General features: G+C 43.4%; 3 protein-coding genes across 8 annotated transcripts in view; 2 read left to right on the top strand and 1 right to left on the bottom strand.

Moving 5' to 3' along the window:
• gpm6bb (glycoprotein M6Bb) overlaps positions 1 to 19,798 on the top strand; it is a 223,063-nt gene that overhangs the window by 12,932 nt on the left and 190,333 nt on the right. The window lies entirely within an intron of this gene.
• Positions 1,168 to 15,592, bottom strand: mospd2 (motile sperm domain containing 2). The gene is made up of 15 exons (XM_052082569.1): positions 15,319 to 15,592; positions 15,163 to 15,220; positions 13,778 to 13,933; positions 13,126 to 13,212; positions 12,871 to 13,025; positions 11,878 to 11,938; positions 11,756 to 11,794; positions 11,549 to 11,673; positions 11,113 to 11,286; positions 7,217 to 7,311; positions 3,836 to 3,929; positions 2,910 to 3,006; positions 2,539 to 2,659; positions 2,355 to 2,451; positions 1,168 to 1,734 (listed from the first exon to the last, which is right to left on the bottom strand). The coding sequence occupies exons 1-15, from the start codon at positions 15,349 to 15,351 to the stop codon at positions 1,582 to 1,584; spliced, it is 1,545 nt and encodes a 514-aa protein (XP_051938529.1). The 5' UTR covers positions 15,352 to 15,592; the 3' UTR covers positions 1,168 to 1,581.
• fancb (FA complementation group B) overlaps positions 15,713 to 19,798 on the top strand; it is a 42,161-nt gene continuing 38,075 nt past the window's right edge. For 4 of the 6 annotated variants that reach the window (XM_052082548.1, XM_052082547.1, XM_052082549.1 and 1 more), the window contains exons 1-5: positions 15,715 to 16,734; positions 17,166 to 17,321; positions 17,699 to 17,788; positions 17,902 to 18,030; positions 18,542 to 18,714. In XM_052082548.1, coding sequence (XP_051938508.1) covers positions 15,856 to 16,734; positions 17,166 to 17,321; positions 17,699 to 17,788; positions 17,902 to 18,030; positions 18,542 to 18,714 — 1,427 coding nt within the window. In that variant the 5' untranslated portion in view covers positions 15,715 to 15,855. Of the gene's footprint in view, positions 16,735 to 17,165; positions 17,322 to 17,698; positions 17,789 to 17,901; positions 18,031 to 18,541; positions 18,715 to 19,798 lie in introns of all 6 variants that reach the window. The other 2 variants (XM_052082546.1, XM_052082545.1) reach the window with 2 other exon arrangements.

Below are 19,798 nucleotides of genomic sequence, written 5' to 3' on the forward strand. Positions count from 1 at the left end.
TAACTTGATTTTTGGGTCTCTTTTTGACTCGCAATTGGGTTATTTCTTGCCCAAGGGTGGTTCAAGTAACCACACATTCCAGGTTTTACATCTGAAAAAAAGTTGCCAACAATCTGAAGCGCTCCAATTCCAAAGTAGGTTAAGACCAAAGCAGTCTCGCAGGCCCCTGCGAACAAACTTCCACTAATCAACGGCATTAGCGTGCTCATTATTGCCTGGGAATCGTTGCACTCATCAGTGGAGCGTGTTTGGACAAACATGTTGAGAACCAAACCGGGATGTTGGCTCGTCACATGGCCAACTTGATTGCTTGGTGCGGGATCTCATAGCGGATAAGGCAGATAGTCAATAAGCTACAAGGGGGCCTCGCACCCGTCGTCCATGAGCTTGCCTCTAATTGCGTGTGTATTTTTAGTGGCTAATTAAAAGCAATGGAGGCAAAGCACTCCCGCGGCTCCGGCTCCAACCGGGTTTTCAATTAGACAGGTTTTTTTTTAATGTGGAAACTGAAAGAAAATGTAGTGGCGGGAAGTAACAAAGTACAAATATTTAATGACTTGAATGAAGTGGATTACTCTGGTATCTGTGGCCTGATCTTAATGGATTCTTTCCCGTCACTGGATCAAAATGTATTCCAAGTTCCATGTCTCATCGTGCTTCTGCAGTTTTGAAGGTGAGTTTTCGAACTTTGGCAATTGAAGTACTTCGGCGCCATCTTGTTTCTAAGGAACTGTGATAAATGGAGGGGCGGAGCTTCAAATGTAGTGCTTTGCCACCATCCAGTGGCATCTATTGGCAATTTTCAACTTTTGTTTTATTTTTAAGGGAACATCATTTACACATGTAAAGATTTACCTTTTTTTTGCTGCAGGGTTTGGTCACAATCAAGGTTCTAACATATTTGGATGTTTTATAATAGTTTTTATTTTGTTTTCCCTTTTTTTTCTTCAGTTACAATAGTTTGTTTTAGGAGTCTGTTAGCTTTTATTTTAAAAATTCTTCATTTTAGTTTAGTTTTCATCAGCTGAATTTTTTCTAAAATATATGGCATATTTGAGGAATACAAGATTTGGGGGAGGGGGGGCGATTACTAAATAGTGCAATCAAGTCAAGTAACCTCCAATTCTCAACACCTGTTTGACCTTGTGTAAGGTCAAGCAGTAATACCAACTATGCAAATTTAAAGAAGTACATTTTGTGGGCTTTTTTTCACATTGTGCCAAGTTGTCAAAATGTCACATTGTATACATTTGTGTTTTACTTCTACTTCCATCACCAAGTGTGACTTCTTTTGCTTACGCTGCAAAAATTACTTGTTTATTTTCATATCTGCCAGAGAGTATCATATAAAATATTGTACAATATGATCACAAAAATAAATGTTTCCACCGTATGTTTTGCAATAAATATTCTTTTCTAGCTACCAAAATAATAATAATAATAAATGCAGCAAAGTTGTTAAAAGTGTCTTTGTTCTTTGTCGAGGGGCAGTGCAAAACGTGCCCGTCGATTTGGCGCTGAAAGGTCCTTTCATTTTTTTTTAAGGGGGTGGGGGGGCTAAGGGATTGGTCTTGTCAGTTGTCAAGAAAGTTGCTGGGCCATCATCAGCAGCTGCATGCAGTACAGGTTGATCATCAGCAAAATCAGAACCATGCAGGCCAGAACCTTCTGGACCGATATACACATGTCGACCCTCTGCTCCAGCCGCGAGTTGGAGGCCACCAATCGCATAAGCTGGTGGGAGAGGAAAAACAGACTTAGAGGATTTAGGAAAACTTGAACAGGACAGTTCAGGGACAAGTACAAGGAAGTTGAGGAGTTCTGAAGTCGACTGCCCCTAGAGGTCGTACGAAACAGCATCAAAAGGATAGACTTGTGAAACGTTTTGTTTGCTTCGGAATTTAGCGTTCTACCGATCATCCAATTGATTGCTTGATGGGCTAAAATTTCATTTTGCATTATTAAACACAAAAACATGCACGTGAGGTGCAGGTATGGGTGAGGATCCTCACATTCTACTGTAGTATCTGTGTCTTCGACTGTGGCTTAAAAAAAGCAAAGCCTGTTCTTGTGAGTGACGTGGGTGTCAGCGAATGAGAATGTAGCAGGGCAGGAGAAGTCAGCGTATGGTGTGAAAACATCCTAGCTCTTAGCTTTGTTAAAGGTGTCATGAACCTGGAAATGATTATTTCAATTCTTATTTTTGTGGAGTAAGGGGGGGGGGGGAATCTACTACCAAGGTTTTTCTTTCTGTGTTTGACCTGAGAGGTTCCAGTGTATTGTGTGTGTGTGTGTGTGTGTGTGTGTGTGTGTGTGTGTGTGTGAGAGAGAGAGAGAGAGAAAGGTGTAATTACCGCTGCGTTTATATCCTTGTTGTTGCTTTCTAGACTGCCAGTCTCATTGTGCGGGCTCACTGCTGGTTTGACGCTTTCCACAACATGGCAGCGCAACCTGCAAGGAGGGAGGTGGGGGGGGGACCTTAAATGAGACCGTCGGGGGTCGAACTACGCAGCCTATAGTAGAACCACAAGACAGTACCTGTGCTCCATGATTTTAGTCTTTTGTACTTCTTTCCAGAACTGCGCAAGTTCTTGAGATCCTATGTTGTCCATTTCCGCTGCCATGACCAGGAAGCGATCCTGGGGGGACGCCTGAGACCCTGGACGAAAATAAAAGCAAACCATGTAACGTGTAAAGGTCTTTAAAGAGGCAGCGGATGTCTTTTCTGCCTCTGCAGGCCTGTCGATTAAAACAACACAAGGGCTTGTTGATGATGTGTGGCATCATGGGAGTTGTCCTCACTTCAGCCCAAGTCATCTTCGCGGAACATAAATGTCAGCCACCTCTAGGGGCGAGCGATGAGACCATTTGGAGGCATTCAGTAAGCTCCAGTGAACTTGGAACAGTACCTCCATGCAGAGACACCACGATATCGATCGAGGCGCCAGGTTCGCAGGTGCTGCTGCTCGGCTTCACCCTGTACTTCTCCGGTGCGGTGGTCCGGACCTTTCAACGAACAGCCATTAAAATGAGAACCATTTCGTGGCCAGTGAAGTGAAATGAATGCAGATACTATATCACGGAAACTCTCTCGAGAGAAAAAAAGCACTCTATAGTATTTTCCTGTCGAACAAAAAATGCAGTAATAACAGTTAAACGTTTTGTCTGTTTTTCAATGAACATTGTACTGCTCTTTGTGGTGTGTGGCCTTTGGCCACTAGGAGGCAGTATAATACATACCGTATTTTCCACACTAAAAGGCCCACTGAATTAAGAGGTGCACATTCAATGAATGATCTATTTTATCTTTTTTTTCATACATTGGACGCACCGCATTTTAAGATGCAATGTACAATGCATCCACTAGATAGAGCTACGCTCAAGAAAATGCCAACAGAACGATGTCACTAAAATTTATTTAATAAAGCAGCGACACAGTTCACTTAACCAACAGCAAGTTATAACATTGACTCGTTAACGTTGAACTCTCTTGCCGCTGCTCTATTTCCGTGTTCAACTGAGTAACCGATCGCCTTAAGTTTGAACTCTGCGTTGTAAGCATGTCTCGAGCAAGGAGCCATTTTGGGGTCGAAATATTACCGGAATGACAAGGCGCATGGGATTTTAAGGCACACTGTGAGCTTTTAAGAAAATGGAAAGCTTTGAGGTGTGCCTTTTAGTATGGAAAATACGGTACATATATAAACGTAGGTTTAAATATATGGCATATTTTCATTTATTGCGGGTGGGTCTGGAACCCAATCTCCATGATAGACGGGGTCAGTTCGGTGTGATCCATTTTCGCACGGGTGATCTGCTAGTGGAATGCGCTCACCTTAAAGGCCAATGGGTTTTTCGTGACATTGCTCAGGATAATGAGGCTTTTCTTCTCTGTATCTCCACAACCAAAACTGAGCTCTTCTGCAGGGCTGCAAGATGGAGGAGGGGGGGATTAAATAGGTGTCCTATACCAATGCAATTTTCTATATAGTATTAGTAGTACTATAAGGAAGGAGTATAATATGAGGAGCCTCCTCCTCATATTATATTGACCTAAAAATGCTACTTGGAATGGTTTTATATTAGTATTCAAGCAGAGACACATGTTCTGGTTTATCTTTGGCTTTTTGTGACAATTATTCCAAAAGAAGTTGTGGCCTCATCAAGATGAAAGAAGGCGACAAGAGCAGGACAAACATGGGAAGTTGCACAACACAAGCCGATTCAAAATCAACGCGGCCACACTCCCAACGTACGCCGCTTGTTATTAAATCAAGTGTTTGTGTTCTCATCATTTTCACAATTTATGGTGAGTCCTCGCTCTACTTAAGAACTTTTTGTTTCTAATAATTTACCCGGCGGAATGACAGTTTGAGAATGCTGCCTGTTCAATTTTGGTTGCAAATCCAGCAAAGTGTCCCATCTTATAGCTTCCACTATATGTTCACTATTATGGCAGTCGTATGTTAAAGTGTAGAACGGCATTGCGTATACAAGGAGTCGATTCTGATATTTTGCCCCTTATCAGATATCCAGTCATGTTACACAAGCCCATTCAAACAATGTGAACAACAGCTCACTCTGCAGCCCGACTCGGATAGTCGGCTACTGTGGACGCCCATCCAAGAATTACACACGATTATCCGATGGAAACAGGAAAGAGCTCGTTTGGGGAAATCTGTGACAAGACGCCTGACACTGTTATCTTCTGAACACAAAAACAATGCGGTAAAACTCTTAATGTACTCTGCAGGGGGAAGGAAAAAAAACGTGCAATACATTCTCTGCCTCTTGTAAAGGCGGCTATGCTGCTTCTAAAGGAAGAGGAACTGCTGTGTATTTTCCTCTTTTTCATGCCCCGTGTGTGTTATTTGCTCACGGTATTCAAAGCCAATCGCAAAGTTGAGTGACGGCTTGGGCAAAACAGTCGATCAAAGCATCCTCTCTCCGGGGAAGCTCTCGGGCCTTGAATTAAAAAGTAACCCAGAATCGTCGTGGCATTAAATGCTCATTGCGATATTTTTATTGACGTGATTTGTAGCCTTCAGCTGCCACTGTCTTTGTATCAAAGCGGCTACGCGCTGGGGGAAACAGACCTTGACAGCAAGTTCTGACAAATATACTGTATGCTAATTGAAAATATGTGCGATGCGGACAACTGTAGTATTGGGACGCCTGGCAAATTGCGCCTCGTCGAAATGGAGAAATGAAGCGTTGAAAGAAAGCTAAGAGGACGTGGGGGTTTCTTCCGCATTAAACTTATCCAAGCAAGCTCGTTCCCACAAAGTTGTAACCAGGTCATATCTAGGTAGAATAAGTAATTAATTTCAGTACCAGCCAATTCTAGACCAAGTCTGAAAAGACGTTTAAAAATGTCTTTGGGAGTGAATGAGTTAAGATTTAGGGCTCATCGAGTAGATGGTACGTACAAAAGCTGGGAGGATTAATCTAAAAAAAATCCGCCTTGTTCACACCTCCTGTCGACAAATACGCTAATTAGCTGGACATGCCATGAATCTTTGCCGCGAGGAATACGCCTCGAACTGCAAATTGCACGCGTGCATCATCCTGCGCTACGTAGCTCAAGCATTCAAACCAAGAAGCAATAGGCAGAAAATGTCGCAGATTTGATTGAGTGTTGGGGAGCCTCAGAGAGGAAATCGATGACCGAGCGCTGTCTCGCGCTGATTTCTGTTCATAATTAACCGCGGCAACTCCCTTCTACTCAATGACCAATTGATTACTGTACTGGCAAGCATATTTCCCATCGCCGTATAAAGCCGGCTCGATTGAGCTATTCAGGTGCAAACACGTCAACAATGGCACGGTGACAATATACATTTTAGTCAATATGACATTTTTTTTTCTTTTTTACATGTAGCTTTCTTGAATGTATTGCAGTGCCTTGCTTTGAATGGCAGGAAGTGTAAGCGTTCACTATCAAGAGGGGCGGGATAGTTATTTTGGTATGATGCTGGACTGCACCTCCGTATCACTTCTCTTACATCGTTCTGTTGAAATTGTGGCTGTCCGCCAAATATATATTCCAGACGCTATTGAATTTTCGGATTGCGAGATGTCAATGTGATAGTTCACAGTTGCGACAATATCCTGCTTCATTGGGTTCAGTCGAACAGCGGCAGATGGATGATCTTTGATGGCTCCAGTGGCAGCAGTAAATCCACTTAATAGCTTTCTACACAAGTCTTTTATCACTGCGCATTTTTTTTTCCCGCACTCACAAATTCTTTTTGGGTCAGCGGAATGGTCCCGAAGACCACTCTTGCAACACTGCGGTAAAGCTGCACAGATGGACAGAACATCCCCCTAGTGCAGGGGTCGGCAACCCAAAATGTTGAAAGAGCCATCTTGGACCAAAAAAACAAAAAACAAATATGTCTGGAGTTGCAAAAAATTAAACGCCATATAATGAAGGCAACACGTGCAGTATGTATCTATATTCGCTTTATTAGCCTACTATCAAAATGACTATCAAAAGTTGGCTTTTTTCGATCAACCAACCAACCTCCCGCGATCGACCCGTGACCGCACACCCACGCAGACGCACGCACTTACACACACATGCCAAAACGAACAACAGCCATAACGGCCGCTAAAACGAATGAGGCATGGGACACACTTTTGCAGCGTGTTAACTATCGCAGCTAAAGCGTGCAGTTTAAAAATGCTTCTCTCGGCCCTCCAGATTCCCATTCTTTTCCGGGACACTGAGTAAATTGTACATAAAACGCCTTTTTTTAACAGCCACCTGCCTGCCATCCCATCCTACTGCTAGAAACGTGTCATAGGCTGTGACGCAAATCTTCGTTGACAGAAGTGTTGACATTTAATATTTATTCTACATATTTTTACAGAATTGGAAAACTAAGTATGTTTGTCCTCCTACAGAAACCATATGAAAACAAACAATTCCCTCCCCTATCTTTTTCCTCTTTCAAGAATTTTTGAAAAAGCTCCAGAGGCGCCACTAGGGTGGCGTGAAAGAGCCACGTGCGGCTCCAGAGCCGCAGGTTGCAGACCCCCGACCTAGTGATATCAACGGCATTGTTTACCCCCCACCGCCTGAGATGCGTATATTTGTTGAATTGTACGACAATCCTGGCAATGAGTACAGAGGCCGGCGATTGTGGTAAAACAATTGAGGATACAATTCTGGGGGAGAAATGTATTGTTCTGAACCGAGGGGAGTGACTACCTGATGTCCAATAGGGTGCCTTTAAATGTGGTCACGGGTTTCCTGGCTCCTTTATTGCGGCTCTCTCCCTTGTCGTTCTCTTCCAGGAAATTCACCTGCACAGAAAATGGGAGTCTTAATGACAAAAACGACACGCAGATAAGCAACAACCTTGGAGCTTTGTTGACCCGTTGGCCTCCACGTGCAGAGACCTGTCAGATCATGAAGGCTAATAATTAATTGTGCGATACTCTTTCTTGGAAGCCTCCCCATTGGAAGGCCCCTGACTCTTGTTCTCATTTATGAATAGATCAACAAACAAAACAGCATGACAAGGGAAGAATGCAGAACTAAGATAAACCGCAAACTTGTGACTTGGGCTAGAGAATTTTTTTTTAAAAAGACCCAATCACCCGCACACACTTTGACCTAAATCGGCCCACCGCAAGATCATAACAGGATGTTGATTTTGAAGATGTTTGCAGAAAATAAGGGAAAGCAGAGGGGAGGTGTGGCGTTGGTTGATCTGCGGGAGTGGGTTTGGGGCAGTGAGCGTTTATTGCGTTCACGTGGTTTGTATGGGTAAGCAAAGGTGAGAACCTCGCTGCATGTGATGGGAAAGTGAGTGACTCACAGGGGAAGTGTGTGTGTGTGTGTGTGTGATTTGAGCAACATGCCAGCTTGACATTACTGTTTGCGCAAAAAAATGAAGACATTGAGATAATCAACTAAGGCAAAAAAAATACATCTCAATGTATTCGTCGTTTTCATTTTAAAGTGCACACATTACAGCAGAAATTTAAAAAAAGAGTAGATTCCATGGAACACATGCCTGTTTTAGTAAGTAGAAATTACAGACTAAAATCAAAATACATTAGTATTGGGATGATCAAAGGCACTTCTGCTACGATCGTTGTCAAACCCTTAAAAATACAGATAATTAAAAAAAAAATCAATCCAAACCATAATTAAAAAAGAATTACAAATGGAGAGGACGATTTACACATGTGGAGTGCTTGAAATGCTTAAGGGCTGTAGCAAATATCAGAAGAGTGAAATGCAGCTACTGTAGCTCTACAGTACATTTGGATCAGGGTAGGAAATCACAACATGATTCGCGGTTGTCACTGTGTTGGGGACGAGGCACAGAGGGCGTTCGTTTTTTTTTTTTTTTTGGCTTGGCTGCCAAAGTACGTGGGTTTAGTGCTTCATACTTTTGACTTGGGTCTACTGTTTTAAAACAGTAACTCACTTTTAGTACTTTAATGGGACCTTTGAGGGGGAGGAATAAGGAAATGTTTGACTGGAGTGACGGCTGGTGGTCAATCTGACGGGCGTGTTCAACACTGTGCAAAAAAAATTACAGGCTAACAATCCTGTAGTCTTCGTTTCTTCATGAAAAAGAGTGGGAAATGTTGTCGGCTCATTGAAATGTTGAACCGCCGAAATGTAGATCAAATGGAAATGTTGCATCCAAGATGGTCTCAAAGAGGCTCACAGTGATGGCGCTGCATCACCACCTCCAGCCCTTGTTTCAAAAAAGAGAGAGAGGCAATTAACGTCATCAAGTATCATCCCGTCAGGGGCCCAAAACGATCCTGTCCTGTAGAGGAAGAGATGGTCCACGAGAGATTCTTCAGACAACTCGGTATATGAGCGTAGAGGGCCGCCACAGCAAGTGTTTTTTTTTCCGTCTTCTTGTCACATTTCCATCAACAGAGAATTGGGAAACTTCCTCTGTGCTACAACAAATTATTTGAATGGGAAGGGAAAAAAAGCACCATTGGCCAATTTGTCATTATTTGGTAGGTATGTTCTGATGTCATATTATTCAGAGATCTGATGACTCGCTTAAATTTCATCAGGTTTTGCCCGATCTGAAACATCATTGCATGGCGAATAGAAGAAATCAGTTCTTTGGTAGGCCACCACTTTCAAAGCAGGATGTCTGGCTCATCTTAGAACTGACTGCATTTAAAGCAGGTTTTGTGTTTCAAAACTTTCGAAGCTTGAATCTGCTCTTTTGACCTGATCTCAACCTGCCTCGGTTTTCGTCTTGACTGTGTCTCACCCAGTCAAAGACTTGGTTCCAACTGAATGGTTTCATCTCAAAGCATCAGTCTTGACTTTGTCTAAACTCGTTAAGTGTTGGTTTTCAATGTCCAAATGCCTTGACTTGGTCTCTATTCCTCAAAGCCTTGGCCTTACCTCTGCCTCAAAGTCTATCTTGAGCCCTCAAAACCTTGGTCTTGCCACCTCAAAGTCTTCGACTGTCTCAATGCCTCAACGTGTTGGCTTTAACTCCTGTTGGCAGCCCTCAAAACCTCATTCTTGACTTGACATCTGTGTTGGTTCTCTTAACTTCTCTTCTTTCATGCACCCTGTAACCTGATACCATGGTAAACTGTCCACTGTAGTGGCCGCCATCCCTGAAAGGGTTCAACTTTGTCTCAAGAGCTGGCAAACTTGTCTGTAGTTGGACGTGGGACCTCGAAAGTATTGGCCTTGACTTGGTCTCAGCCCTTCAAAATGTTGGGTCTTATCGCTGTCTCAACTCAAATGTAACCATCTCACACAGTTTGTGGGTTTAAGTGCAGGCTGATTACGACACCGTACTCTTTCTGGTGCAAGCAAGAATGCAAACAAAGTTCACTTTTTACAGCACAAATAAAGCACACTTTTAAATGAGGTTAATCACTCCTGATTTACATTTGTTTTTGCCACGCTCGATCCGATATGCATGATCAACGCGGTTTTTACTCGACAACGCTTTCTCTTGTTCATCTGGAATTTGAAGGCTGTGGGATTTGACGTTTTCAACCGCAGCGGCGGTTCCAGTTTGCCCCACAAATGGGGATGGCGGTCAACAGAAATACTTGGCGTGCTTGTGCGCTCGTACAAAATGTGGGTCAAGCCCAAGTTGATGGGGGAGCCTCAACACAAGAGTTACATTAAATAACCCAAGAGCAAATAGAACATCAAATGGCTGTTTGAAAGTGATGAACTTTCTGCCGGGCATCGATTTCAGGCAGACTTATTTTGCACACAGCGAGCTGCAAGAGGAGGAGGTGGGCAGAGGACATACGTGTATTCATCTAAAGCCGGTGGGTTTAGTGGGTATCTAGTTATTGGGGTGGGGGCGGGGGGCATACAGTACGACATCAGCCTTGACTAGTCCATACAAGAACAAATGGGAACTAAGGAGAGAAGCTTTGACATTGATGCAATCAAAGACGTTGAAAGTCACCTTCGTGAGTAGGCGCTTTCCAAATCTCAGTAATACAGTCAGCTCCACAGAGTCTGATTAAACGCTGTAATCCTGTACTCATCCTTTGAATATATTAGAGAAGAACAACTGTCCGGTATCTGTAGAATCATAAACTGTGAGAAGAACCACATATGGGAAATACAGTATTAAATAGTGACCGTCTCTCTCAAAGACAAGATGCCCCAATTACTCATAAATCACCAAAAGACCAATCAACACCTCCTTTAAACAGAAACAAAAATGCTTAGTTACTGTAAGATGCCGTCAGTCCAGAAGACACGATTATCTGTACGGCCATTCAACAGTTAACTGCTGAGCTCATTTGAACTCTGTTGCTAACCAAAACAGCATCAGCTGCAAAGATACATAACCATTCTCTCAAATCAATTAAACTTGCGATGGCGTCATTGACAATTAAGTTGTTCAGCAGACTCTTTTCCTAGCGCTTGTCCACAACAGACATTTTTGTTCGCATTTAACTCCACTTTCTCTGGATATAAACGGTAATATGCAGGCGAAACTGCTAAAAAAAAAAAAAAGTAAAGACAAATGAAAGACCTCGCCCATCTGTCGTTGAGTAACCCTAATCCCAACTGTGGAAAGATGGTAGACAAGAGAGCGAGAGTGCGAGAGAGAGGAAGAGAGATACCTTTTTGGGCTTGACAGCAATCTCGGAGTTGAAGCTGGACTCGACGCCATCTTTGCTTTCCAGCTCGCTCTCTTTGCTCTCGATCTCGTCCTCGCTGACGATGGGTCCGTTGTCGCTGATGGGCGTCTGGAAGTCGTCGTCGGGGAGAGGAGGGTAGCTGTACTTGAACAGGTCCTGGAAAGGGACATCGGGGAGGAGCTCGTGTCATTGCAGGAGATCGTTTTGAATTGAAAGAAAATTCCCAGTTTTGAATGAAATTTCTCTGGTCAACGGAACGCTATATTGACCATTGGTGTTGCAATGATTCATGTAATCTGACATGGCTAGTACACATGATGAAATCGTGCATGTGTCCCTGAATATTTCTCTGCTTTATACAACACAAAATGTCTTCTTTCGCAATCGCCACTTTTGCAAACGGTGCACTACAACATACCATTCCACCCATGTGAGGCGGGAGGTACTCCGGGTCGATGTATGAAAGCAGTTCAGATCTGGATGCAAATTTTAGCTTGCTGATGGCCTCCGGACCCAACCACGTCTTGACGATCTTCCACGCGGCTACATGAGGGAGTAAGAGGGGGCCGGTGGGTTTCAGGGTTGAAATGTTGACACTGAAGACGCTTGGGGCTGACTATCTCACCATTCATGATCCAGGGCATCTCCACAATAATCATCTTGGCTGAAATCACACAATGATGACATTTGAACTCAAACACGCGCAAAACGAAGTGAGAAATGTGGAAAATGGAAGGTTTTACTTACAGAGCAACTTGGGATAATATACTTTGAAGCAATTCACGACATACTTCACAAAATCCATGTCCTGCAACAAAGTGAGACTTTAACCATTGTTGTGTTTCTATGCGGCATCATAAAAGCGTCTTTTGGATGGTCCGCAATGTAGACCTATTTCCACACGTATCCACACTTACATGTTGATAGAACATAACTGATACGATCCAGTTCAGAGCTTTTAAAATAAATATATATTGATTTTAAACATTTTATGTGTACAAACTACATTGCTGTGTCTTAGAAGAGCAATTTGTGCGCCAAACCAAACAGCATTGTCCTTATATGTAGAAATAATAGTCATAAAGATTCAGCAAAAGCAAAGTCTTCATTTTTATGAGTCATTTTTTGTTTCTTTCAGGTTTGCGTTTTAACATTCACTTTTTTTGTGTGATGCTACAATAAAAACATCCGAATTTGACATGCCGCTGTGTTTTCATTGGGTGAGTCTCACACTAAAATACAATTACTGTATGTCTGCCTACTCCCCCCCCCCCCCCCCCTATGCGCACTGACTGGGCTCCACAATTGGCAGGAGTCCTCATTGCTATGCAGTCGCCGTGCTCCTCCGCCTTAACAAGATCATACTGAACAAGCGATGCGCCGGCTCAAACTGAGGCTCTGCTTTCCGATCGGATTTTCCAAACTCCTCATTTCGTATGCACGCCAAATAGCGTCTTCCGTTTCTCTTTCTATGCATCCTGCTGCTTTAGGTCTGAAACTGGTTTGTTCGCTTGGAGGAACTGTGTGCTGGAGCTCGCTCACGTCGGTGACACGGCGCGTCTACGGATTAGAACCCCCCCCTCCTCACACCTCCCTGGAATTGACCAACGGGATTTAAAGGTTATTTTAATCTCCAAAGAGTAAAACCACTGAAGATCGTCAGTCCTCGCGAGCACAAAGCAGGGAAGAAGAGCATTTTATTGGCTTGAACCTATTTCCCACAATCTGAATAAAACTTACTATATTCGACAGGCCAGACTCTGACATGTCAAAAACGACCGTCAAGGGCATCCCGGGTTCTTTCTTGACATTTCGCTCCAGCCAGAAAGCCACATACTTTTTCTTGTCGATGATTGTTTTTGCATCCTTCACATGCAGCTTAACCTTAAACCAAACTGGGGAACAGTAAGCAGAGGCCAACTTTATTGTCTATGATTTGCTTGAAATATCTTTTTGTTAAGGGTGAAAGGAAAACAACTCAAGTGTCATACATACAGAGCTTGTTGCCTTCTTTGTCGTATCCATGGAGGAACACTGCCCCGGTCTCAAACATCCACCTGGGAATTGAGCTCTCCGACAGATCTGAGGGAGGAAAACAATCCTGTCAAACAATTACTCGACAAGGGTGGCTCGTGTAAGGAAAGTGCAATACGCTGCCTCAACTGCCTGAATCCATCGGTTGTCATGCTTTAAAGTTTTTTTTCAAGGTTGTGTAACCTCAACCTTTAGAGGAAAGGAACCAAAACTCGTCTGACAAGTTGACTTCACTGAGATCACAAGTGAGTGAAGAATGAGTGTTTGATTACAAGGGTGAATAACATTCACTTGTGAATGACCAAAGGAAGAATGATATCCAAACCTCTTCGGCACCGATCTTTAAATCACATTCCGGTCAATACAAAGGCCTGAAATTTTTCATTTGCCGGATTAAAGACTTTCCCAGAGCAAAGGCAACCCTCGGGACATTTAGACAGCGGGTTTTGTTGTTAGAGGCTGCCCATTCAGAATGTTTAACGCACAATGAAACTCTTGTGTGTAGAGGCTCATCTCTGAGAAACCGCAAGAAAGGCGCTGATCTAACGAGGTGACATCAACAGTCCCATTGATGGGCAGCGTTGAACCCCCCCAAGCCCCCAGCTTCTCTCACCGTTCACGCCGTACTCTTTCCTCCACTGGAAACTCTCATCAATCATTTTCAAGGCGTCGTCCACCACGTAGAGTCGCCACATGAGGTAGCCCTCCACCATCGAGTTGTCCTTCAGCAGTCTGTCCACATCTCTTAGGTCATATTTGTCTGATGAATCTGGCATTTAAATTGACAATTTTAACTCCACAAGCTGTGTTAATCATCTGGCAGATAATGCACAAATGTAATTAAGAATTACACTTAAGTGCTTCACAAAATATGTATCATACATGAGTGTAGGGAACTCCCAGTGTTACCGTAAGGGGGTCTGAAAATGATAAACATTATTATTTGTTGTACATCTATTTGCACAAGTGACGTATACTGAAAGGCAAAACAAAATGCTTTTCCGCTGGATGCAAGAAGGCACATAAATATGTTTCTTTGCTTCAAAAAATATTGGGGAAGCACTGAACATATTGTTATTTAAAGCAAAGGTGCCATTTGAGTTTTCATTAAAAAAGTCCCTCGTTTTTGTTTCATGTTGAGAATTAGATGAAATACATTGACCATAACATCTCTTTTTTTTCGTTAATGGATGCTACAGCTTCTTGTTGTAGCAGACGTGTGCACATTGCAGCATGACGTCTTTGACCCACTGGTGAAAAGGACACTTTTGATTCGCTCCGTTTCATCTATAACTGCCTCAGACAACAAAATGTATGCAGGAAAGTGGTTCGATTGCACGATTGATTGCGCGATTAATGATTGCAAGCATAAGCGTTCTTCTTTGCAAGCAAAATCAAACTATCATGACAGGCAGAAGCATTCTTCTTTGCGAGCATAAATTGACGACGCGAGAATCAATCGAATAATACGCGAATGTATGATTACTAAAAAATAATAAATCCAACACTGTGTCTAATGTGTTGTCTTGTATTATTTTGTCATTTTATGTTAACTTTTCTTTTGATGGCGGCGCGGACACCCGCAGCAGCTCCTCTTGTTTTATGTTGACTCGAGAGTGAAGAAATTTCATCTGCACATTTGGCAATAAAGTTGTACTTGACTTTTGACATTGGGGCGAGCATAAATGCAGACTGACTGAAATAAGGGCGTGTGGCCAATGGCCACCGTTAATTAGCTGTTCATTTGAAGCTTATCTGGACTCCTCGTTCAGTCATGATGAGATCAGCGTGGTGTCTTGCCTTGCTTACATCGTAGGCACATAAGTACGGATATTTCACATGTAATAGCTGGTTTGTGTGTGCAATAACTTTGCTGCTGTGAATCTGGAATTTCTCCATTGTGAGACTAATAAAGGTTTTCTTCTTCTTCTTCAATCACGCGTAACGCGGTGTGAAAGATGAGGCAAATGACAACTTGAAAGACCATCAATCCCTTACCTTTGAGGAATTCATTGTTGAATCTCTCTCTCGTCTGCTCAATTTTCTCTTCAATGCCCTGCCACATTAGAGTTTGTAGAAGTTTTAGTCATGCGTTCAAGAAGCAAAACAACATTGGAATCTACGCCCCATCTTCATATTTCACAGTTAGAATACCTGCTGTCCTTTGAGTTGGTCAAGTTCAGCCATGTTCAACTGTCATCGGCGCGTTTCCTTCCCTCGGATAGTTCCTGTTAGCTCGCTCGCTACGAGCTGCAGTTTGGATGAATCACCGTACAGTGGGCAACTGACGCCCCATCGAAGCTTTTTGGGTCAGCTCGTTGGCCACTCCTCTTCGCTTTGTTGTTGCTTCGTGACGGGACAAAGGAAGGAAGGAGTGTGTCGTTGTGTTCGAGATAATAAAACTACAAATAAGCGAGGAATCAATCGCTTTCGAGGCCCCGTGCGTTTTCACCTCGTAGCGTCACGGAAGGTAAACCAGTTAGCTAAAGCCGATGAGCACACCTCTGTTGACAAAACGCAACTCCCACAATGCACTTCGTCTGACATGTACAGACACTTCCGGGTTGGCGCGCGCTTTCGAGTGACACGAGCCCGAAAGAAAGTCACTAAAACGCTTTTAAAACTACAAACACGAGACTCACATTATAAACCCAATGGAAATTACACCACTCATGGTTGTTTAAATACATCATGAAGCGCGCCATTTCGACTTTGAACCAACTCTCGTTTTGTGGTAAGATAATCACATTTAATCACGCCTTGAGTGACAATCGAGTGATAAGCGAGTTGACGTGCCGTGGCTTTTCTTTCCAACCGGAGCAAGCGGGGTTCCTGCAGACATCACAAGGAGCGGCTGTCATCAGCCACCAAAGTGCTGCACGCGTGGACGCCTTCATAAAGTCCAAAAGCGTCTTGTGTGTTCATAGCAGGACCACCGCGCCGTGTGTCCTTGTGGCAAAAAAGAACAAGAAGGCGGACTTTTTTCTCTATAAACTTTTTACTGTCAATGGAGCAAACCAGCTGGAGCCCCGCGTTGAGTTCTCACTCCCTTACAAGCCAAGTGGGGACATTTGCATTCTCCAGGGACCGACAGTGTTGTGGACACATGCTGATGCTGTGTTTCATGCATCAAGTGATTCAGGAGGGATCAAACGGGTGCCCCTCCAACTGTCCCATTGTCTTATCGGTGAGCTTCCCCTCTATAAGAGACAAGTGTTCATACTGGGACAACAACAGTGTTCCACTCAGCAAACTGTGGCGTATTTGCTTGGGAGCGGTCTCACCTTTGACGGCGCTGTGATTTTACCTCCCCCTTATATTTGCATCACAAAGTGCATCTCCGTGCTGTCAGCCCACCAAGCAGGCAGCCTGCTGCGCTGCACTGTGCTTGCAGCCACTTCCAATAAACAACTGGTTTATTTGGAGAATGGCGTGGTTGAAGACACATGCGCACTCCCGTTCGAAAAACCAGAAGACATACAGGTGGTCTACACCGGAAGAAATGGAGTCATCTTTGTTATATCTTTCGACGGGGGCCATGTGTGTGCTGTGTGGAAGGATACATTTCAAGTACGTATGAGCCGCATGTGCTGCCTTCAAGTTATCTTTCGCAGTGGCGATGCACTATTCATTTTCTACAGCGCTTATCCTAATTACAGTGGCCAGTGAGCTGGAGCCTATCCCACCACTAGACCTTGGCAACCAGACCTGGAATCTGGGAACGGGGTTGGGTACAACTTAAGAACAAGAAGGCAGACGCGCTAACTAATAGTCTACAATTTGGCAGACACCGTCTCTACCACCTGAACCAAAACAAGCCAAAAAAGTGCATGTTAGGTTAATTGAAGACTAGGCTCTAGCTTACTCAAGAGCCGAATGAGGAGAAGTGCTTTTGAAAAGGGATTGATGGAGAATCGCATCTTGTATTGAAAGTGATATTAGTGTCTTGTTTCAACTGATGCATTCATCGCAATATGGTTTGTCTGAATTTTCTTTTGCAGATAGCCGCCCAGTGGTCAAATGTGTTCTCTGTGCACGTGGATGACTATCTCGGATGCGGTACAGAGCAGATATTGTTGATTTTTAAGGATGATTGCGTATCGGGTCAGCCGCTGGAACATTTCATCATAACTGACCTCTGCGGAATCTCCTTTTCTGTAAGGAAAACTGAATCAATTATTGCTGCTTGATTGCTAAAATGTCCTGAAAGAAGTTACGTAGATTTTTTTGGTTTGTTTTTTCACAGTCCATTACAAAATGAGACTCAGCAGTTCCTTGTAACAACAGCGATGTAGTGGGAAGAACTCCCAAAAAGTTTCAAATGACACCAAAATCCTCTCTGCCATTTGATTTATTGTTTACCGTCCCAGTTGTTGCCTCACGGTTTTGTTTTCAATGGTCTGTTAGCGGACCACCTTCCGGAAGGCTCTTCGGATAAGGACCACGGAACCCAAGTCACATTGAACGTTTTGAAAGAAACTATGAAAAAAAATTGTCACTTAATCTCAAGAATGGCAACATGTTGCAATTTTAGCGTGGCGAGCACAGCGGCGCAACGGTGAAGACGCCTCCTCCGCCAGCGAACCAACTCCTCACAATTCAAGCTTTGGAGTCCAGACTGCAGGTGACATGCAAAAAAAATCACTGCTGAAGTTGCAATCCCGACATCACATTTTTGTAATACTGACCCATGTCTTTTGACTTCCTCTCTCATGTGACTGTCATCCGTCTCTCAAGAGTGGACTGAGTGTGCTGCAAGAGCTTCAAGGAGAAGTGAGAGTGAAGGACAGAGTTGTGCAGCAGTCAGTGCGAGCGCTCACTGATGTGGTCCACCATCGAGAGCCGAAGCTCACACAGCCAGAGCAGGTACTACCCAGATGTATGTACAAACATCACACTTGTAAAGGTTGTCACTATTTAATGTCTCACAGCAACAAAAAAGGGGCGGGCCCTTTTTTGTTGTTGTTTTGTTTGACTTTTAGTTCGACTTGAATTTGTACCCCCCTTTGAGTCATTTGCCTTTGAAGGCCGCACTGTAAAATATTTCTTTAATCCGTGAGATTGTAGTCCCTCCCGCTGCCAGCCCACCCTAATCATTAAATTCGCGCTTACACCTGTCACTCATATTGATAAGTTCCGACAATCGGTGTTTGTTTGTCACACCGCCACAGACAGCGAGGGAAAAGATGAGGCAAAATGTCACAAAGTCTTGTTGCCAACTTGCAGCAGCGCAACAAAATGTTGATTCTTGCTCAAATGTAAAAGGTCAACCCTTCATGTACCGTAATTGTCTCTTGTTGGCATCTAAACTCCAAACCGCCTTTGCTGTCACGGCTGTCTTACACTTGTCGTCAGTCATTATCGTTTTTCTTTCCAGGAAGCACTCGTCGCTCTTTGGGAGAGTGATGACGAGTCGAAGGACGAGGCCGCTGATGACGAGACCCAAGCCGTGCCAGCGCTGCCCTGCAGACCTCACGTTGACAAGCTGTGGCATCGCGTCGTCGACGCACGAATGGTCGTGGGAGTGATACTTGCTGCCGGCGGCTCAGTGTAATTACATTTCATTGTCAAATCCCATCAGAGAGCGATTGATTTCATATGTTGATTTTGGTTGAAGTTTTATGCAACTGTATCTTCTTGACGGTTGTTTTTAATCTTTTTGGTCACCCAAAATAGCTTCTCACTTTGACGCAGTGCAGTCCAGTTTTGTTGCAGGTGTTGCACATTTAGTTTTTCTTTCAGGGCCAAGTAGCTTTAAATATTTTTTTCCCCCTACTAAACAAAATCACGATTTAAAAATGAATTTTATATTATCGTTGTGAGGTATTCACATTTGATTTTCAATGTTAAACTAGAAACTGGAAATTTGATTAGGTGCTGAATACTTTCCCACTTCATTGTAGAGTGGCACCTCCAGTCGAATGCCTTGACAGTTTTAACAATAAAATAATAATAACATGTTCGTTACTCTCTTGAGCTGAGTGACTGGTGGGGTTCTCAAACGTTTCCTGAAGATCATTCATGTGATCCGTTCCCAAATGAGTTCAACGTAGGAAAGGCGTGTTAAAATGTTCCTTTAAAATGTCCACTTACTCCTAATATCGTGGTTTGGTACGATAATAAATATCCACGGATGACTATGACTGAATTCTTGTCAAAAGACAACCTTTCTTTTGAAAAGTAAGAAATAAAAACCCCTGTCAAGTGAACTCGGAGATTTGCTTCTCCATACATTCTACAAGTACTGCACATATTTGAATACAATTGATATAAAAATTTGCAATGCCTCGGTTTAGGCGCAAGTCAGTCCATTGTACAGTTTCACCTACAATATGAGCTGAAGTTTTACATCCAACACACCTGTTCACAAACAGAATGTCATGGATAAAGTATCATTCGTAATTGTTGGTTGCCTGCAGTCTTACGTGAATTTGAGACAAATGCAGGTGGTTGCTATGGCAACCCCCCCTGTGAAATAACCTGACATTGTCCTTTTGTGGGAGCAATCTGATATCGCCCGCCACCTGTTCTGGCACATGTTGAGAAATCTATTGCCTCAGGAGTCATTGCAATTTCTGATGTATTCTCACCATCTGGAATGTTGTTGTTAATCACCAGCTTGTATTTCTAAACA

The sequence above is a fragment of the Hippocampus zosterae genome, chromosome 12, assembly GCF_025434085.1.
Source record: "Hippocampus zosterae strain Florida chromosome 12, ASM2543408v3, whole genome shotgun sequence".
Lineage (NCBI taxonomy): Eukaryota > Metazoa > Chordata > Actinopteri > Syngnathiformes > Syngnathidae > Hippocampus > Hippocampus zosterae.

Bases quoted from the DNA above. Each gene is read 5' to 3' on its own strand.
- mospd2 (XM_052082569.1), bottom strand. From the start codon at position 15,351: ATGGCTGAACTTGACCAACTCAAAGGACAGCAG. The intron at 13,213-13,777 runs GTGAGAGAAGCT...TTCCTCCCTCAG, and splicing joins GAAAGAGTACGGCGTGAACG to ATCTGTCGGAGAGCTCAATT. The intron at 2,452-2,538 runs GTACTGTCTTGT...CCCTCCTTGCAG, and splicing joins ACTAAAATCATGGAGCACAG to GTTGCGCTGCCATGTTGTGG.